Source organism: Micropterus salmoides, unplaced genomic scaffold (assembly GCF_014851395.1).
Source record: "Micropterus salmoides isolate LMB-PRFRI ecotype aquatic unplaced genomic scaffold, ASM1485139v1 Ms_hic_scaffold_19, whole genome shotgun sequence".
Classification (NCBI taxonomy): Eukaryota; Metazoa; Chordata; class Actinopteri; order Centrarchiformes; family Centrarchidae; genus Micropterus; species Micropterus salmoides.
Window position 1 is genome coordinate 26,127,978 of NW_024041039.1, and position 22,295 is coordinate 26,150,272.

General features: G+C 38.3%; 1 protein-coding gene across 1 annotated transcript in view; it reads right to left on the reverse strand.

Moving 5' to 3' along the window:
* alk (ALK receptor tyrosine kinase) overlaps positions 1-22,295 on the reverse strand; it is a 247,122-nt gene that overhangs the window by 55,509 nt on the left and 169,318 nt on the right. Inside the window, exon 5 of the mRNA XM_038729365.1 lies at positions 15,109-15,242. Within this exon, the coding sequence (XP_038585293.1) occupies positions 15,109-15,242 (134 nt within the window). The remainder of the gene's footprint in view (positions 1-15,108; positions 15,243-22,295) is intronic.

Here is a 22,295-nt window from a genome sequence, read left to right on the forward strand (position 1 = left end):
TCAGACAAGGAACACAGGCAGCAAAAACAATGACCTAGATACTGTAACAGGTAGCACCAGGGGAGGGACCGCACGCACACACACACACACACACACCAATTGAAATCACCAGTCTCAACAACCTAACTGTAACCCGGGTCATTTGCATATCTATGCAAATCAGAGAGGTGGTATCTCCAGATTGTGGAAACTAACTGCTCACCTCCACGTTAATCATCAGAAGTTGATCACAGCAAAGAGAACAAAACAGTGAAGTGGAAAAAAACCTGTCTGCCGATGGGGATCTTGTTTCGCTCCTTCTCTCATAAGGAAAAAAAAAAAGGGAAGTGATCCTTATCATGAGTGACTGGCTCCGCTTACTGTAGTTTGCCCTTGATCTGTATTATGTAGATTTGTTCTCCAGTCAGACGAAGTTGGAGACGGAAGTCTGATAACGTTGGAGGCCGTTTCGGGAGAGGCAGCGCAGAGCAAATGGTGTTCGCTGAGCTGACAAGATAGGCGGTAATGCTACGCTAATTTTAACATGAAGTTTGTAATGAATGTACTCTTTGTTTTTCAGTTTGCATATATTTCTGTGAGACACACCTTCAGTAGAACTTTCCTCAGGCTCAGACTTAATTTAGGGTGGCAGGCTCACAGACATGCGGCAGGACAAGATTAAGTACAGCATAAATCACACAACACAAGTAGTCACAAGGAACTAAACAAAATAACAAACAATGTAATGTCAAAGCCCATTAATAAGCAATGTTACTACTATAGCTTGACGTTGATGCTTTTAGTTGTGCACGTAGCATGCTAGGCTAGTATTCTCTCCAGACAACAATCAAGGCAAGGCCAACCAATATTACTAAGAATGAACAGAAGTAATTATGGCTGATGTCAATGGAGCTACTATACAGTTACTGCTTGTTGTTGCATGCTTTGGCAGGTTTGATTTCACTACTACTATCACTATCTGTTTTGTTTTTAAATCTAAAGCAAAAACAAAATGAATTGGCAGCTCTGAAAATGTGCCATCTTAAAAGTATAAAAAATAAGGTAGGTTTCAGTAGTGACAATACAGTAGTATAGTAGTGCCACTCTTGCATGGTAGTTGCACAGACATTACTGTCTAGTTATAATGCAGTAGAGGGCAGAAATTTCACAGCTATGGCTGATTCACAGCACACTTCACTCTCACTGTGGTTGAGGTACCTTAAGGCCCAGAGGAAACTGGCACAGTCAACTCAATGGATAAGAAAGAGGGGGTGGCATTTTTTTTAATGGACAAAAACACATTAGTCTGGGGCCTCCCACAGTCCACCATTGTGGCAGGGTCTTTATGACTACAGAGAGCCACATTAACATGTCAATGAATAATCCTGTTCAGATTCTTTAAAAAACATATTAGCCTGAGTAAATGACTTTGATAATGAATACCCTTTTCCAACAGTGCCATGCTGCACACTATGAATCGTCTTTCAGCGCTTTTGTTTTTTTACAAACTAAAGGCTGTTAACAGTGCATACGCTGCCACACAAACTATAGTCTCAGGGACATTGACAGAGGAGCACAGAAGTAGGCAAATATACAATTTTTATTCAAATGAGGTGAGGAGGAGGCTTGTTTGTTTATGGCCAACTGTGTAGGTATAGATGTGGTCTTGCTATGTGTATTGAGTCATGCTCAACACATACATTATGCATTCGTTGTGCTCAGTGGCTTCCTCTCTGTATAATGTTGACACCGCAAGCAGCATTATTTATCAAGAAAGAAAAAAGTTATCTCGAGTACACTGAGACCTCTGGGCAAGGTATGTAAATTCATCGATTTATCTTAGTTTGATGACAGAGGAGCAAAAAGTATCAAAGTGGTGATGCGGCTGAACTTTAAGCTCCTGGGGCAGGTGAGTGCAGCCAGACATGGCCGCTGCACTCCTGGCCTACCGCAGTTCTTAAATCACACTTGTCAGATTGAGAAAACAAGTAGGTCAGTGGGGGATGAATTGCCTGTGGGAGTAAGTGAGTTTTGTTATCCGTGTGCTCAGGGGGTTGGCTTGGCTTTGTGAGAGGAATGATGAATGAGTGGCGCGAAGCTGGAGAGGTGACTGGAGAGGGCAAATCAGCCCCTGATAAATGACCAAATAGATACGCAAACATGTGAATCGAGGCAATTGATGGTTACAGCTAAATGTCTAACAATTAGTCTCTCTGTGTATGGCTGTTAATATTACAAAACTGGAAACACAGACAAAGCAAGATGTTTTTTCCCCTCTACAATATGTTGGCTTGAGAACAGTCTCACCTTACGCAGGTATAACACACTTTTATTCACTAACGTAATGTAAACCGCAGTGCAGAAGGTGCACACTTTGCTTGAGTTGAGCTCATTTAGATCTTTTGGTTTCAAGCTATTGTACCTGACATACTGTTGGCAAGTTTAAAAGGAGTATTGTTTCAGGTGCATATGCAAATATTTAAAGGTATTAAAAAAAAGAAAACAAAACCACCAGACAAGACAATGAAAGAAAACTTTCATGCAGCAACAAAGCGAACCTTTTCAGATATCAACAGAGATTCTATAGTTCAGTCACAAGTAAATAAATGCTGTAGGAAAAGAAGCTTTCATAAGTTGACACGTATATTCCCTTAATCAAAGACAGTGTCAATTCAGCCCTTGTGTTTGCTTTTTAGCACATTATTTTTCTGATATTCCAGCTTTGCAAGGTTTCATTACAAATGAGTTTCATTTCAAAATGATGTCAGCTGCGTGGCTGTCTTTTTCAAGACCCACTGGGTTTTAGAGTCAGGGTTGCAGGTCTACACTGACATTGATCTTCTGTTGCAAAGCTGAAGAAACAGGAAAGACAATGAGACAGACATGCTGCTGTTTACTGTACTGCTCTTGTTGCTTTCGTCTAAATGTCAGGAAGGAGAGAAGAGAGCCAGAGCCATCAGTCACAATCTGGTATGTTTAGTGTCAGAAACAGCTTGACTGGACAACTGTGTACACTACACATTCAAGGAATTTGACTCTGGTTTTAAACTATAAATATATCCTTTATAATTTATAGATAAGTGGATGTTTTAGTGTTAGAGAGTTAGTGACACAATATGAGTGATGTTAGTGTTCATCAGGGTTATGGACTGTGGAAAGAAACATTTTATGTATATGGTTGTTTTAGCGTACAGTGCTCTGTAAGTTACTAGGAGTGATAGTTGTCAACTTTCAGTGGATAATTGCTAAGCAATTAGCAGGTAACCAGAGCAGAGTCAATTAGAACGTGTAAATTCCATCAGTATATGCTGTAAAAGCTGATGCTGCCTCTGCTGACATCCTGTAGGCAGAGAGAGTAGGTAGCGTTTCATGCACTGGTATTTTTCTACACCCTGACAGTATCACCAGCTAATATAGTGCATACATTAATGCAAGCACAAAATGTTATTTTATAAATGTCTTAAAATATACTTATATTAATGTGGGTATTACGCAGCAGTTTTATCACTTCTAATCACAAGGAATGCTATTCTAAAGTCAAACACATTCTTCTTCAGTCTTCTAATGTCAGCTGAGTATGTTTTAAAGATGTGTTTTCACGAAGGTTTTGTTTTTCCACCTTCCTCTTCAGAAAATCCAACTAATCAGATTACCAGCAAAGTTGCCTTCATTTTTCAACTTTCATTCAGCCATCTGCGCACAGGATGAGAATCAGGGAATGCTTTCCCCGAAAACATCAACAGCAAAACAGGAATTAAATGATTGCCAAAATGTAGGCTAAACACACAGGAGATGCCCAACATGTTCTTGTTGTAGTGTCTTGAGCGCTGTCAAGCTTGTAAAATACTGTAAAATCTGACAAACTTCAGAAATGATGAAATCTTTCAAATCCAAGAAATAAGGTCAGAGGTATCATGCATAAAGAGAAAATAAAGTGGTTGATATAGATGCCAATAAATTTGGTGATGTCATGGTAATTAAAGCAAACTTACATTTTCCTACTGGCTCAAACCAATGTACTGAAGTTTTGGTGTTGCACTGTGTTAGAAGTATAGAGGGCCCTTCTTTACACACTACACTAGCTGAAATTATTTCAGCACTAACCATTTTTGCATCATACATATCCTGACTTCTCACTTAGTGGGATATCATGATATCATGCAAAGCATTTTCTCACACCATTTGTATAAAAGCTTTGCTATGGTTTGGTGGACACTGCTTGCAGATTTGATTACAAACAGACATATCATTGTTGAAGTAGACCTGCAAAAAAAAAAAACCACAGTCTGGACTCATGGAGAGGGGAGACTCATACTGAAATTAATATGGCTTTTGTTTTCCTACAGATGAGCAAGTATGTCAGTCATATCCTGGAATCCGTCTGTGTGCTCTAAAACAACAACAATGAAGAATTGCCTGGTTTGCTTGGGTGTGCTTTGTGTGTACAGAATGGAACTAACTGGAAACTACAGACAAATAAAAATACACAAGAAATAAGACCTCCACAGACTCAATTGAGTCTAGCATTCAATTCAGCAATAGTTAGAACTAATTTATCCCTTTCTGAATTTACTACTGTGTATTCTCTAATCTCAAATGCTGTAATGAAGGACTGTTCTCTGTCACACGTGAGGAAAATCTCAAGCGGCCCACAGGCAGCGCCACTATCTTGCCACCACACTGAAGACAGAATCTGGAGACATTCATGGAGATTTACAGTGGCTGGGATGCTGAAGATGGATGCGGCCAAGTTTCTCACTGGACAAGAAGTATTTGCCCATGAATTCAATTAACTGCACACAGTCACGCTCGATTGGTCAGAGCTCTGCCTAATCACTATCACTATCTGTCATGATCCCTGCTGGAGAGAGAGCGGCACACACATGAGCAGACTGGAAGAGATAGAAACTGAAAATAATACCTTTAGTGTTTATTCCACATTCCAGAGATGCCTTTGCAGATAATTGGCATATTGTTTATGTTCATGTGATACTCATTGTTATATTACAAATAAATTAAAATTGATCAGAATAGTCAAATTATTTTACTTGCATGCAATACTTTAAAATCTGACCCATGCAATGTGTATCATTTGCAATGTATGTTTGACAGTTAACTTGTTAACCAGATCTGCTGTGAGTACATCATCTGTTCTTTTAGGTTTGGTGAGTTCATGTCACGTCAGTGTTGAAAGTGTGGAAAGAGGTGATTCTGGCAATGAAAATACACTGGTGAGCCTTATAGAGGAGCTATGGACCCTTTCAAACAAGGCATCACTTCCACATGATGGGACTTAATTAAGTATACTATAAAATAAAATCTACGTAATTAATAAGGGCCATAATTTCCTCATTTTGGAATCATACTGATCCATTGTGACCAAACATTTGTAAGAGACGTTGCATCAAAGCAACAACGCTAAAAGTCTATGGAAATGCTAGCTACTCTGTAAGGCTGTACTTTGGCACAACAGTGCTTTGAGCAAAATACTAACAGCAATGACAATGCTAACTAACATCCAGTTAAGCAGGTACATGTTTACCACCTTAGTTTTAAGTGTTTGCATGCTAACATTTGAACTAAACACGAAGTATGACCTCTGCTGATGGGAATGTCATGTAGTTTTGCAGGTATTAAGTGATAAACCAAAGTATTGGAAAACCTGACATTTTGACCTGATGGTGTAGCTAGATGAAAAGTGATGAAATATATTACAATTCATCCTCAGGGCAATGTCTGTATAAAATGTCATAGTAATCCATCCAATAGTTGTTGAGATATTTCAATCAGGACCGATTGCCTACCCTAGAGCCGAGCCATCCATGATACCCAAGTTTTAGGTAAGAACTGGTTAGAATGATCCTTAATGCTGCTTTTACTTTTATCTGCGCTTTTTGTGGTCATTTCCTTGAAATATACAAAAGACTGACATTCACATTATGCATAATCACTTCTCCGCATCTTATCCATGAATCACAACACCTCACATGCTGGCTTTTCTCACCTTTGAAGCTTCTTGTGTAACAACACCTATTTGTCTACGAGGGTCAGTAAACATGGTTATCGACAAAGTATACAGAGTGGCTTTGATATCAAAGTATCTGTCCCACAGACAGAGTGGCCATGGTGAGATTGTAGCATTTGTTTCTTTTAAAACAGTCAGCATTAGACCAGAGGGCTTTGATTTGTCAGTGTAAACCATGTGTTTTTGGTTTGATTACAGGTGAGCAGGTTTGAATCCATTCCAAACAAGAAATCGACTCACTTCACTAACTTTAAGGTTGAAAATACAAATGATTGTGGACATATGTGTGTAATTGATTCCTTCATCTCACAGGTAGTAATGCCTATGATTTTACTATATAAACCTGACAAGAATAATGAAATGACGATGAGGTTTGTTAACATCAAGAATCAACGATTATTTCAGCATCCATTGGGATATGTCAGAGGCTACATTCTAAGGACATAAATTCTGCCAATGTTGTTGAAGTTGTATAAGTTGTAGAGTGAAGTCAGCAAAGGTCACAGTATAGTTAGTGAGTGAGCACCCAACAGAATCCGTGAAATATATCTCTCTAACAGACTTCGGTTACAAGAGATGAAAATACTACATAGTAATTATATACAAGACAGTAAAGCCTGTCATTTCAAATAAATGGACAGAAGTAACTTAATGGCCAGAATAAGTATTTCATGCCAGCATTCTACAGAATGAAATGAGATTTAAGATTGCTTTATCTTAATGACTGACTTTTCCTCAATGGTCTGTAACATCCAGAAATGTCCTCCTCTGTGCCAGGTCAGGGTTGCCTTAGACAGCTGTTCCATTTGGCACACGTATGCTTGGAATACTTTACTTGGTGCCCTGAGCCATTACCACTTGCTCAATATCTTAAAATGAAACTGTCTGTGTAGATTGCCTTGGAAAGGTGCCTGCAACAGAAACCCAGTTTGTGGTGAGGGGATGCTGCTCGCGGAAAGGCCTAAGGCAAGAGCTTAGAGGTAGAATGTGATGAAGCTTAGTACTGTCACATAGGGCCTTGTCTTGGCAGGTTGTATCTTCTGTTAGTTGATTTTTTTTTTTTACTTGCTTCTGCTTTTTTTGTCATTAGGCATTCCCTTTGGGTTAACAATGTGTGACTCCAGCAAGATTCCAAGGGACCCTTAAGTATCCTGAGCAAAAGACCCACAGAACCCACAACAAAAACAGAGCAATAAGCATCAAATTACCTCCAAGTAAATATACCAGATAGATGAACTGCCAAGTGCCTCCTTTATGCCTCTTTATTTACTTATGAAACCGATATGCAATGAGTATCTTGGTATCAAAAATAACTGTTTTGTTGATTTTTTTTAAATCCAGGCAGAATCCACATTTAAGTTAATAAAACAAAAACAAAGAATGAATAAAAACAGGTTATATTGTGTGTTAGGTAGAAAACGTGGCGTACAGAGATGGCAATATGATTTAAAGACTGAATGTATGGATTGTAGTGCATGTGGAGGTCTTTAGATTCTCAACAAAGCATTAGAATTTTCATTTGTGAATAGAATGGACAGTAGCCAAACAACATATCGCTTTGTATATTGCAGAAAATTTATTTAAATATAGGTAGAAAAAACTATTTTAAATGACAATTTCTGCAATATCTATTGATTCCAAACAATGAGAATAGATTTTTCAAAACTGGGATGTTTCATCACAGTGTAGTGAAAGCGATGCACCAATCCAATATACTAGATTTGTATCTGCTCTGATACTAACCTGACAAGTAACCTTTTAAAGTTGCCTACACAAAAAATGACCCCAAGCACTTTCACACAATGAGTGCAGACTTTAGTATCTTGCGCCCTGAATTTAATTAAATGTTATATTGTAATGATGTTAACATTTTTCAAGAGCAGCAGACATTTCATCACCTTTTCTGTTTTAGGAACACTATTTGATTTTATTTCCTAAGGGCACTCTGCCTGCACCTTGACCCTGATTTATTTTAACTTCTGCTACAATGGGGAATTCAAATGCCTTTGAAGCATAACCTATTGCAAGTACCACAGAGTCGGTGGATTCTCATTCCTTTGGTAGAAATAATGCCTGACGCTCAAATGTTGAACACACATTTGATCAGTGTACAAAAGGACCATAGTCACCTAAAGGGGTTGGGTAGATCTAAAGGCGAGGGTGGGATAGGGGCAATATACTGCTTTGACATGTGATAAAAATAACAGAAAGTATGCCACTTATGCCTGTTAATCATGAAACCAACATTTTGGCATTCATTTGATAAGAAAACAAAATCGGTAACACTTTCTATGAAGGTCATCGCTATAATAACTTATTACTTTATTAGTAATTACTTTATTATTAGTAATTACTTTATTATTTTTATTACTTTACTTACTTTAATTAATTAATTACTTTAAAATGTCTTTTAATAGGCTACGTTTTGTGAAGTGGTTGTCTTTAATTGTCCACTGCATCTGTTAGGGCCTGTCCATAGGCTCGCCATTCATCTGTGACAACATCTGAGCCTCTTCTTACATGATGTTGGTCGGCAACAGGTCTTCTCTTGAGCGATCTCTCACCACCCTGACAATGAGTTTTCTTGATGTAATTAAGTTGTGTTTTTGTGCTAAACTGCAAAATGTTCAAAATCCATACAGATTGTTCATAAAGTGAAGAAATACAAATAAAAGTTGTTTTCCTGCGCAAAAAGTGTGTCACTTTACTTAAAGCAAACAATTACGTGTTATAAGGTCTTATAATTAGTTCATATGGTATTATGTCCACCTGTAATCGGTGGTTATAATGTGTTATGGAACGTGGTCAGAGATTCTTGCCGCACATTGATATAAACTGGTATTACTATTAGTTATAAAACACTAAATCAAAAGGTCATAATATATTATGAACTATAGTGCCTAATGCATGTTTGTAAGCGATTATAATAGCTGTTATAATGTCTTATGGACGCATTATATTGTGTTATAAATATATGTATAATTCATTATAGAAAGTGTTACCACAGAATCTTCACCAGTTATAGTACCGAACAATCTGAACATGCATGTGGTCTACTAAATGCCATGACAGGCCAAAAATACATCCAATAACCAGCCATACAGCGTAATCCAGCAGGTCTTTCAATCTAATGAACAGATACATGTGGAATAACAATAATAAATCCTGGCATCTTTTCAATATAGGCTAGCATATTTAGCCAATATGAGAAAAGTACAATATAAAGCTCATATGCTACATTTCTGTATATTTACATGAGCAGTCCTTGCCATGAGATATCCAAGGTGACTCTATATATATATATATATATATATATATATATATATGTATATGTATATATGAGGTCCCATGCTTCTAGGGGGTTAAGTATCTCAGGGACACATTGGTGTCACAGTGGGAATTGAACCTGGGTCTCTCAAGTGCCATCACCCCATTTATGCCCTAAAGCCATTTTGTAGGGGGAATAATAATATTAATAATAATAATAATAATATAATAATCTTTATTTGTAGAGCACTTTTCACAAACAAGTTACAAAGTGCTTTAACAGGTGTAAAGACAATAATACCCAAAAGACAATAATACAAAAACAATACAAGATAAAAGCAAGAAAACATTGAAAAGACTAAAATACACGTTTAAGATAAATATAAAATTAATAAAATAGATTAAAATAAACAGGGATAAAATAAAGTCAAAAAAGATCGGGAAAGGCTCTCCTATAAAAGTATGTTTTAAGAAGGGACTTAAAAGAGTTCACTGACTCAGCCGACCTGATTTCCTCAGAATGCTGCCATGACTCTGAAGTGATGCTTGAAGGCCGTTGATGACCAAGAGAGAGAGGCCCTACCGGCCAATCAGACGTAAGCTGATTCAAGCTCTTAGATCCAGCTGTCTCAGGCAACCCATAGCATGGACAGACATAAAAGTACTCTATTTCACTCTGACAGTCCATAGATAAAAATCCAATATCTGAAGTATACATTCATCTCATGAACAAATAATAGAATTTTAAAAAAGGTATGTTAAATTTTCAAGTTTTCTATAATTGATTTTTTTATATGGAAAATTTAACTGATATGGGTTGCACAGGCTTTTATTCGAGTCTTCTTATGGTACATGTTAGTCAAATCTTGAATTTATTTTCTGTAAGTACTTACTTTGTTTTTGAAGATTAAATTCAAATTGTTTGTCACATTTATATTAAGTATAGAAAACATAGATAAACATGTATAGTAATCTTAATAAAAATAAAAAGGTTTCTAACAGTAAATTTACTTTGTAAGTTTGTTCCTGCTAAAGAAAGTTTTACAAGTAGAATATAACTTTCTTTAAGTACTGATCCAGTATGGACACTGCAGGAAATAAATGATAAAAACACATCCTGTACATAGATCTTATGATTTCTGCGTCTGCCGAAAATTACACTTTGAATTCACAACAAGAACCAACACACTACTTCTGAGACTTTGCACACCTGTCTGACATTATTCCGTCTGCAAACGTGTGCATCTACAGAGTGATGGGCGCTGGCAGAGCTGATGAGTCTTTACATGACTGATGGGAAACAATGCAATCAGTTGTACTTTATCACTCATCCTTATGGGCTGCTGCGTCACTGTATGACATCCCTCAACCCTTATACACTTTCTGCAATTTTGACATTCTTTTGATCTCATAAGCACACTCTCACACTGTTGTGATAGTGGGGGATTTATTTTTGTTGAATATAAATACATTTTTTAGCAGCCTGTGCTTGTTACCCAATAACAAAAACTCCAGGGATGAGTTTATTTTATTCATGCAGTCAGAGCGAAATTGAAAACTCAATTAAATGCTTATACTGGAGATGTTCTGCGTATTTAAAGGCGAGTCTCAGTACCATGTTATGAAACTGAATAGGTTTTCTTCCCCCTACAAAACCACATCACCCATCCATCCACATGTCTAACACTCTGTCCACTCCACCGGCTTTCTCCAAACCCATTTCCCTCATTGCCTCCACAGGGCCGTGTGTGATTGATGGGCCTAGGGACACCCTCACGCTGCAGTGTACCTAATCGCAAAGTATAGACTCGCCGTAACGCTCCATTAAGGGCCTGCAGCAGCAGGGTGTAATGGTTAGGGAAATAAGCCAGGGAAGGGAAGGTCACCGGTTAAAATTCCCATGGGGTTCACCGCTGCCTTGTCTCAGCTACATGTCCAATTGTGAAAATGAATTGTGACAGTTTGCAAGCTAATACAAGAGTACAAATACGAATATACTCATCTTCATTGGACAAACACTGTTATAAGTGTGAAGTCAAATGTGAAAATCTGCCTCGCCACAGTACTAAAGACAGTCAAAGTCAAATCTGCTATTGACACAATCTGGTAATGAGCTTGTCAGTCATCACAATAGTCTCTGTTTACTTCCAGGATGAGAAACTGTAGGAGTCTAAGAGTGTCATTGACAGGTTTGCTGCTCTTCAATAATAACGTTCTCTGTACGGCTATGCCACAACCATCAGAGAAATACTGGCAGAAGGCAGGATTCTAACTTCCTGTCAGGAGGATGAGCTCCAGAGATAGGCATATAACCACACAAGTCACTTTAGGGGCAACAAATTGGATTGCTTGTTGGCCCTGTGACTGATGAGTTAATTAAAGTGGAAGGGTATGGAGAAAGAAGCCAGACATTGCTCCATTTATTTATCCTTTATTGACTATATCTCCTCCCACTTCACTGGCTTGAGTAATCACCACCTTCCTACTCAAGAAAACAAAGTAAGAGGGAGGAAATGGACGTTTTTAAATTTCCAATTCAGATTTAAAAGATCATCAGGAGAACTGATTAAAACTACATTTATGTATGTGATTTAGATGAATCTGAATCAGCTTTAACACTAAGTGGGGAATATTATGACTTCTAACTGTTAATATTGTATATCTCAAGGCGGACGTGCTAAAAAGACAACAAGTAATAATGTACCACAAGAGGACGGAAATGAAATTCATTATTAGCATGTTTTTCTCTCTCAGTGACTTCAGAACAATCATGCTTTTCTTCCAAAAAGTCTGCAGGAAACTGTTGTGCAACTGTACCACTGAGAAATAGAGAACATTTTGTGTCCACAGACTTCTGGTGAAAACTTCAAACCATTGGGATCAAATTAAATACAATGAATCAAACCCAAGTTTGGATCAGTTACCCCAAAAGCCTGACAATAGAGGTCATCAATAGTAGTAATTAGCTCAATTTGAGTGCAGGGGCCTAGAACAAATAAAGCAAACAACTGTCTTTCCCAAGGACTGATGATGAGAGCCTTAAATGAGCGCCCTGGCTTCATGTTCTGTGCTAGGTGGGAAGGAAGGTAATTCGAGCCCAGGTTTATGACAGGTGCTGGAGGGGAAACTGGGGGAGGTTTAGAACACCGCAAAATGCGGTGAGGCCACACGGCGAGCGTGCCGAGACGGATTAGGGCTTAGTTTGGGAGTGGGATGTGTGTAGTGGGTGTTGTGCTGGGGACCCAGGTGGTGCCTGAGGAGAGTACAGCACGTCTGCATGCCTTTTCTCTCTACTAGCCACAGCTTATGTGCTGCCTGGCAAGAGGAACACAGTGAACCCAGAGCCGAGAACAATTAGACACTGTTCAGCTGAGGCTGGATTTGCATGAGCAACAGCACCCGCTCGGCTCTGTCCGTACAGTGATAGAAAAGGCAGTTTGACAAAGAATCACTGGAGAATCACGAATACATGGACATATATTGATTTGATTGTATGTGAATTTGAGACACTTGTGTTTTTCCTTGTTTTGCACTTTAACCAGTGGCTTTTCTTCTTTTGCTAAGTGATTCAGACAATTTGGGGAATTGACTGATTCTGGACTACTCTAGGTCCAGGATTTAGTTTTTTAACAGTTAGGATTACGTCTAGTTTTTAAGTTAGGTACACAATATTGAGGGTTAGGCTAAGAAATAAGAAATGCATTTATTATCCTCTCCTCGTCTTTCTCATGATTTCTCATTCACACACACACACACACACACACACACACACACACACGTATTTGCATATTTGACAACCATATCCAGTTAATGTAATGTGGGAGTCAAGTGTTGCTGATTTGTTAAAAGGTTGCCAGTGCTGGCCAGCTTTAACAAACTGCTCTGACCTGACCTCAAGCCCAAACATTGCATTTGATCTGAATTTGAAGAATTAGAGATGGACAAATCTTTCCTGTTGAACGGTGTTTCTCCTTAGCTAAATATTGACCGAGCATTAAAGCGATTTCATTGTTGCAGAGCTCAAAGAGACTCTGCTTCTGTAAAAGTAGAGGAGATTAAATTTGCTGGAATGCGTGCATCTCTCTGAATTCAAAACACCTTTTTAAAATGCTCTGTGTGGTTCTATAGAAAAATACAAAGTAAAGCCCACCTGAATGCCTACCAGGTATAGGATAACAAGAACTAGGATAGAGTGGACTTTGAATATAATAATAATATATGTCAGTCTTTTCTCCGAGTGGTAGGTGAACAATTGTTCATATAAGAAAATATTCCCAGGTGTCCACTCTGTCCAGCAGCACTGTTTGTGCCACTGTCATACCAACAGGAAAAACAAAGCCGACCTTTTGTGATGGTTTCGTGTTCTCTGTAAATGACCAGAATTGTTTATGTGATTGCATTAACAAAAGAATAATAATAATATAATCTAGGCCACGTTTTAAAAGTACTGACGAAGATTTGGATTTCAGTTATAATCTACATCAATAGTGCCTTGTGCATTTAAAGAGCATTTTCAGGCACAGGTAACTGCAAACCAAAAAGCCTCTCTAACGTTTTACACAGTCTAATCTACATATTTACTACTCAAAAGTGTAGTGTAAAATATCAATATGGACGAGTGATGTGAGGTGAAGTATGCTAGAATGCATTTATAAATACCTTATTCCATATCTAGTTTCAGAAAAATGTAGGCTTGTAAGGACAATGTTGTAAGCTACATTATATCAATGTATGAATCTCTGTTTTGAGTACTGCTGCCAATTTTAAGATGTAATTTAGTCCATGTAAGCAGCTACTGGTGAAGCATTTCTCTTAACTTTTTATTCCTTTTTCTGCGAGTTCAGCAGACTCTAACAGTCTGGTAAACAAGTTGGGGAACTTTTCTTACAGAAGCCAGTAATGAAACATTTTCAAACTCCACTCACTGAGAAAATCAAACCTATTTCTACATACAGCTGCTTGAAAAATATAGATTAAATACATCTGGATCCTGTATACATATACACAAACACACATGTACAGTGCAACATTACGTTCCATTAAAACAGGTATTTCTCATTTCTCTGCCTACCAAACATATGCCTGTTAGAGGAAACAAGGATTTTATCCATATTTCCTCAGTGATGCACACTTTAAATGTTTAAGCAATGGCTGCTGTGCTTCTGCATCTCGCTTAGAGGAAATTGAATCAGTTATATTAATCCAATTTCAGGAGCTTTCGACGTTGACAGAGAAGGATATTATTTCAGTTTCGAGCAGTCTACGCAATTCATTGCACAACACGGTGTAATGAAGTTAAAAATCACAGAATGTAGCTGTGCAATTTCCAGTTTGACATGTTTGAGCAGCTTTGGGAACTCTGCAGCCATGTGAGACACATTTAGTCCACATTCATATTACAGAAACTGTGATAGGAAACATAAAGAAAACAGTACTGAAAACAAAGGAAGGATCCCAAGATCACCTAATACGTTGTTTGAGACACTTGACATTGTTTTACCAATTAACATATTGATCATTTGTCTTTGAAATGGTAAAAAATTATAACAACATGTCTGTTACGACTAGCGAGAACCCAAACTGACGTCCGATAATTGCTCAATTTATGATATGAAACATGGCTATAAAAAAATCAGGCAAGTGCTTGCATTTTTAAAGCTGTAACTAGTGAATGTTGATGGACTCATCGCTTTATCTTAAACTACTTTTTAACAGGTCATTTTCCACCAATTCTAACAAAACGTTACAGTTATCAAAATCGAGTAAAAGTATACATAATAAAAGAGTTTTTATTACTTTACAGTTCTTCCTAAAAAGAAATGGATGTGCCAACTTACCCATGGTACAGTTGGTGGTAAAGTGGGGCTCGATGGTGGCCGTGTCATCCTGTGGAATCCGCTGATCATAGCTGGCTGACACCTGAAAAGGTGATCCTCCGTGGGTCCCCAGTGTAAGGTGGACCACTGCCCAGCTGCCAAGGAGAGAAAGCAGGAGTAGGGTCAGTGCAAGGAGCAGACACCATGGCTGACAGAAAAACCCACATCCGCTGCGGGGGTCGGGGGTTAGGGTAGCTCGGGCCTGTTCTGCCTGAGCTCCCAAAGTCTCAGAGGAGGGACTGTCCAGGGCTTCAGCAGAAGCTGACATGGGGACCTCCTCATTCCCTTCCATTTTGGGAGGGTCCCTCTCTTCCTTTGTCTGTTGATTCATGGCCCCCTTTGAGCTCACCCCAGACTCCCTGCGTCTACTGGTGGTTTAGCGATGGACAGGTGCGAGGTGGTGCCTCACTTGAGAGCTTATGTCTGGTGTAGAGTCAGACTAGAATTTCAAGCCACTATTATGGCAGGTGTGTGGTCGAGAGACAACAACACACTCAGGTCAGGTTCTTGTGTGTTAGCGAGCTGCAGTCCTGCGGTGAATGCTGTTCTCCCACAGCCAGCGTCTGGCTTTGTTTAGTTCAACTGTCCCTAATTTTATTAAGCAAATTGTGCTGATTTCTCTTTGGCTCCGAGCTCATCAACAATCTCTCTCTCTCTCTCTCACTCTCCCCTCCCCCTGCCTCTTGCCCATCCCTTCATTTTTACATACAAGTCATGACACCACATATGGTGAATGCACTGTAAACACCTTCTTCACTAATGAGAAATGTAAATGTATGAATGCCATACTTTGCACACACCACCAGCACATGGCAACAGTAGCTACCGATTACAGTATACACACAAACACGCTCAGCATATCTTGTGCTTAAATGCGAGCATCATCACACGCATCCCTGCATACTGCAACTTAACTTTGTTTTGTCATTTTAGATTTGCCACTGTTTTGCTGCTATACATACTATCATTCTGTTGCATCACTTTTTTCCAGTGTCCAGTTTGCAGACATTCACATCAGCAGCTCAGCTGTAAAACAGAACAAAAGACAGTTTGATGTTTCATCATGATGCTCCCACTCTGGCTCAACAGATGCTGTTTTCTTACTTAACCATGCCATGTTATTTGGCATTAATCTCATTTGACATACGATCAGGAAAATGACTAAAACATTGTGAATCAAATGGAAAATGGTAAAATGATTTGCTCACACAGAAATATCAGTACATAGCTTTTTAGCCACTTTTAGCTCCTTGTTTTGCTTTTATATTTACTGCATGGTTCAGTCTCAATGCTCTTATCAAACCTGATTCCCGCAGCGTTTTTATTGCAAGAAAAAGCTCAGATAAATCCACTATACTTTACCTGCACAGCACAAAATACAAGATAAAGAAAGACAAAGTGAGCATCTAGACTAGATATGGTAGAAAGTTAAACATCAAGCAGCTAAATCCCAATTGGTTTCTTAGGAGTTGGAGTTAAAAGGAGAGTGAAGATATTGGACCTAAATTCAAAAGCATTTTGTTCTGTGTCTGCTGGTGTCTCAGAAGACATGTTAGCAATAATTTTATAATGCAATAACTTGTCAGGGCCATGTGTCTGTGAGCTTGCAGCTTTGTTTCTGCCAACTAGTGGACAAACATCTAATAAAACCACTTTACAGGATATTTGGTGATCCAAAACCTATTTTCTTTTACTGTGCTTTTACTGGCATGTCAATCTTGTTACATCGACTCATTGAGACAAGTTTTTACAATTACGAGTATGACCACCAAAGTATAACAACTTGACAAAAGTTTAAAGGTTTCACCAGCCTCAGACAGTTGATAATGACTTTATTCTCACAGATCTTAGTAGGTCTCTCCCATACCATTATGACAAGTGTGCTGGGAATTAGGAAACTGTCTGTAACCATGTTTATTTTGGGGTTTATTGTGTGCTTTGTTTGGGTAGAACTGTGCTAGTAAGAGTACAGCAAACATAAACGCATGCACGCACACAAACCCAAGCACCCCCACTACACAAACAGGCTCTGAGCTTTTCTGATTTCCCCAATGTCTGTGCTCTGACTCTACAGGCTTTGCATTACTACCTTTGCCAGCTTCCCATCTTACATTCTTTCTTTTTTCCTCCTTTCACTGCTCTCACCTCTTTTCAATCCCTTTTCACCCAATCTCTCTCCCTTTCTCTCCACCCAGACACTGCTCAAAGTGGAGGGAAGGTGTTGACCAGATGGGAAGTGATGTTATAGCACCACAGTACACCGTTAGAGAACAGCTTTGTGGTGTGGGACCTGCTCCCTGCCATATCCCATAATAGAAAGGAAATGAAGCCCTAGATAAGAGCTGCCACTGTCTCCTTGATAACCTTGAAATGATTCGCCGACTGAGTCATACACATATGGTGTTGCTGAATTCCCAACCGCCTCGGCTGACGGACAAATTTAGAAATGGCCTTTCTGTTGAATGAGTACTTAGTATGATGATGATGGGATTGTAATTGTACCGGACTGTTTGCTCCTTGTGCATAAGATAAATGTAAGCATATGCACTGCAACACTACACACTCTTCAAGCTAGATAAATGGGGATGACAATGCTCTGTATTTAAATATGAAACACACAAGGAATAGGCTATAAATCTATCATTCGAAGGGAACAAAGAAACTGAATATGCTACATTTACTGACAATAAAATGGACTGAGCAGTATGGCATCCAATCAAAAGTGATCAGTGTAAACCTGATGTTTATCTAAGTGTAAAATTGTACTCAAGTCTTCTGTACTACTGAATTATTTTTTTTCTTATCTGGTCATGTCTGCACTGGCACTCACAGGACTTATTAACTGAGCAGTGGATCACAGCAGAGCTGCCAGAGCACATCACTCAAACACTTAAACCTAATTAGTAGTATACCATGCAAGGCACAGTGGTCCTAAATATAAATATATAAAATGAATGAAAAAGACTGCTCATGTGGGAATTAGATATACATGACTAATCCAAATGCAGATGCTAATAATTCTCATAATGGTCCTCTGTGTCCTAACGGCCTGTTGGTTATTTAAAATCACCTGACCTTTGTTCAGACTGCTGTTTGCTGAAAGCCTCTCCCATGATGAGAATGTGTTTTTTTTTTCACCATAGAAAAATAAAACAAAACAGCTCAGGCCAACTAATCTTTGCTGCCAATTGACAATTCATCATTTCATAATGCTATTCATTTATGCTCCCTTAGTGCTCTGCCCTGTCTAATGTAGCTCTTTTAATTTTCATTTGGGGTGTGTGTGTTTGTTTGTTAGTGACTATCTGGGATGCTTATGTCCTAACTACATCAAGGCTTATTTGTCTTGTGGGTTCTGGTTTGCATTAGCTGTGAGTCTCATCCATCAGGACAATACATGAAGTGTGTTGCATATTCAACAGTGTAGAATAAGGTATTGATTGTAAGGACATGTCCCTAACAATATCCAGCAACTACTAATGGCTCCTAGTAATAATGTTGATTAAAAAAAATATATATAACCACTATTGTGTGTCAGTGTCTAGTCAATGTATTTGGTACACAAACTGTTAACAGTCAGCCGCAAATTAGTGAGAGAAAAACAGAAACCAAAAGGTGGAACTGTAGTGAACCATGATGGAGTATTAGAGCCAAAAAATAATAATCTGAGATTTCAAGAAATATTATGAGAAAAGGTCATAATAGAATAAGTTGTTTGGTTCATATGTGCATGTTTTAGTATTTCTTAGCAGTCTACAGTTATTTAGAGTGTGACAGTTTGGACAGCAGTGTGAGTTGCACTTAGTCAGAGGTGCTCAATTTGAACATTTGTGTGGATTTGAGGTGAGATTTATGCCTGATCAGAAGTGTTTTCAATTGTGTCTGTGAGAGCAGCAGAACAGTACAGTCCCAAATGGATTTCTGTGTCAGTCAGATGGTCTGAAGGGATATTACCACATCAGCAGAGCAATAACACAGGCAAATGCACAGAGAAGTAGGCATATAGGGCAGGTAGATTTTTAATTTGAAATATTATGACTTCATTCATATTAAATTGCTACGTTATTCTCGTATTATTAGCCTACAAACTTTATTCTCTCAAAATATTACAACTTCGTTCTTCAAATGTCAGAGAACACAGATATGTGGGATAGATTTTGACATAAGCAGAAAACTTTCTGATGTGCCACATGCACATTTAAAGCTCTATATTGTAGTTCCATGACTCCTGTATGTTAACTTGGCATGATTCAAAGTTATTTTTTTATTATACTGGCCCTTCATGCAGGCCCTCATTTCAGCTGGTCTGAAACAAGCTGTACATGCTCCTGTATCTTTAAGCCCGCCCCTAAAAGCCAACTGTCTTCTGACTGGTCAAGACCCTGAAGTGGGTTTTCCAGCCCCCCAAAAAGAAACCGTATCCAATCTTGTTTGTCGTTTTCTTCTTTAGGAAAACCAAATAAGCTTCATTTTCATTTACAACCGACCTGCACTTTTTGGCAACATTTTGAAGAACTTCAACAGACTGGCGATCCTTCTGTGCTATGCAGTATAGACAGACTGAACATAACAGTTACCAGGAGGATGGGGCTGAGGGCAAATGACCATATACTATAGAAAAGTAGAAAGAACTGGATTGGATTGGATTTCTTTTCAGTATGTTTACCTCATTATTTGAAGCTTTGGCAACATTTAACATGAACATCCAACATTGTAACGTTATAGGTATGACAGAAAATAGGGAAAAACATAACAGGTCACCATTAAAGAAGTTACTTCCCCATACAAAAGACACAAAAGAGGAGGGAAGACTAATCATGGTACATGTGTGTTGACTCAGTAGGGATGTTGTTAAATGAGAAAAGTTGATCTACAGGAGAAAACATATTTAAAAGCAACATAATGCCTGAGAGCCTTACTGCATTATATTCTATTACATTTTTATGTTTGGATTAGCCACTGGTCGCATGAATTTTGTGTTTCCCTTTTCATAATTAAAGATATTTTCACTATAAAATTATGCACAAAAGTAAGAAATTGTTACAGAAAAAAATAAACCAAATGCAGGAAATTAAATGTTTAACGCTCACATTATCCCCCCAGACCCCACTTATCATGCGTCCCCACCAATGTTGAATCAAAACCTATGCCCTTGTGCATATTGTTATTAAGTGGTAATGTTATCCCAATGCTGCGAGACCTGGTTGGACATACTGCCAGGGTGAGTCAGAGCAGATGTGAAGACTCACTTTATAACTGTATGTGTTCATGCGTGTTCTTGTCAAAACATGATGACGTCTTACAAGCTTTCTTGTCCTCACACAAGATATAAATTCAAATTGGGTTAGGAATGAGGTTTTGTTTAGGGTTAGAAGAGGAGATGATTTGATTAATGGACCTCATAATTGTAAAAATAAAGTTATGTGAGAGTCAAGCTGTGTATAAAACATTTTTTTTAATTATTGTTTTTCTTTGACTCACTTGTGCTGGTGAGGACAAATTACAATCATTTGGAAAAATAATCACTCACCTTGAACTGAGATTTTTTTTGAGATACAAAATGACTTCAGATACAAACATAAAATCATCATCTTAGACCAGCAGTGTTGGTTTTACCTTGTGCATTTAGTGTTTCTTTCTCAGTGCTGGGGGTGTTACCAGGACTTAAAATGGGTGTTTGTTTTGTTTGTTTTTTAATTTAGTAACTTAGAAGAAGATGCATTTTAGGGTTTAAAGTAAATGCTCAACATATTAACTGAGATTAATTTTAAAGCTCTCTACACCCGTGTTAAACCAACACTGCTGATTTCACTTATTTTGACTGATTATCCCTCTGTTAGCATTGTTGCATCAACTAGGGTGGGACAAATTACATCTTTATCATTGTTATAAGTTTAAGGAATCTGGTGACTTAAAGTACAGAATGTCCTATCAAAGCTCCTCCCACTGTCAGTGGTAGCACTGTTCATAACCAAAATAACTAAAGACACCCTTGGAGGTATGCACTGCCTTTTAATTAAAGTTACCCCTTCCAAAATAAATAGTATGTAAATGAAAATTGACATGAAATGTTGCTGAGGACATCACTTAAGTGTCTTCTTATGTGCTCACCGGCCTTACTTTAGTGATTACTTTCCCATGTTTTTTGAGTTGGTTAGTTTTTCATCACAGCCTGGTGTAACAATTACAGATGCATGTCGAATGAGAAGTTGAATATGAAGAAAAGGAAGTGGAAACAGAAGATTTAAGCTAAATTTTAGTGGCATTTAGTGGTGAGGTTTGCAAATTGTAACCAGCGCCTTCTGGTGCATTCACGTGCCAATTTCCCGGGTTGTGAAGTCGTTCTTCCCACTTCAGTGTGTGTTCATGTGCTCTTAAGAGGGAACGTGCTATCAAGATGGACGCTACTGTAATGTGTTGGATTAGCATTATCTGAGTCTATAAACAACACACACAGACATCTAGTTCACTCTACATGGACAGCAATCTTATAACCATAGTTATAACCATATTAGAAATTAGAAAAATATGTATATGCAATATGTGATTTTGAAGAATCAAAGTTCTGTATACTTCTTTATGTCCCATGTTCACTTTATTTTTCTTTTTGCAATAAAGATCTAAGGAGGAAAAAAGATTCTGATTATTCCAACCCCACATGAATGCACCTCCCCCCAAGCGCGCAGGAGAGCTATGGTGGCCAACACTCTCTGTTGGCTCTTGTGCTAAATAATACGTGTGGTCCTCTATTTGTCCAAATTTGTCTTCTTTTCTTACTTCTAATAAACCATTTGATCACCACTACTACTAGCGTTAATTTTTTGTCTTCGCCCGTATTCAACATAGTGACGAAACACGCTACTGTAGAAAAATGGTGAAGCAACATGGCAACCTCCATGTAAGAAGACTTATGGTGTATGTAGACAGAAATGGCTAAGGTAATAAAAACACAACAGTTCATTATGTATGGTCTTCATACACCACTGAAAACATGCATCCTCCTAAATATTACACACCAGGGCCATATTACAGAAACTTCCTAACTGGCAGATCCTATCCTAACTGCTTGGTAACCATGGTAATAAGGGTTAGGAACTGAACTGAAAAGAAAAGTGTACAGAAGCATCCTAACTGGTAAAATCTTAAAT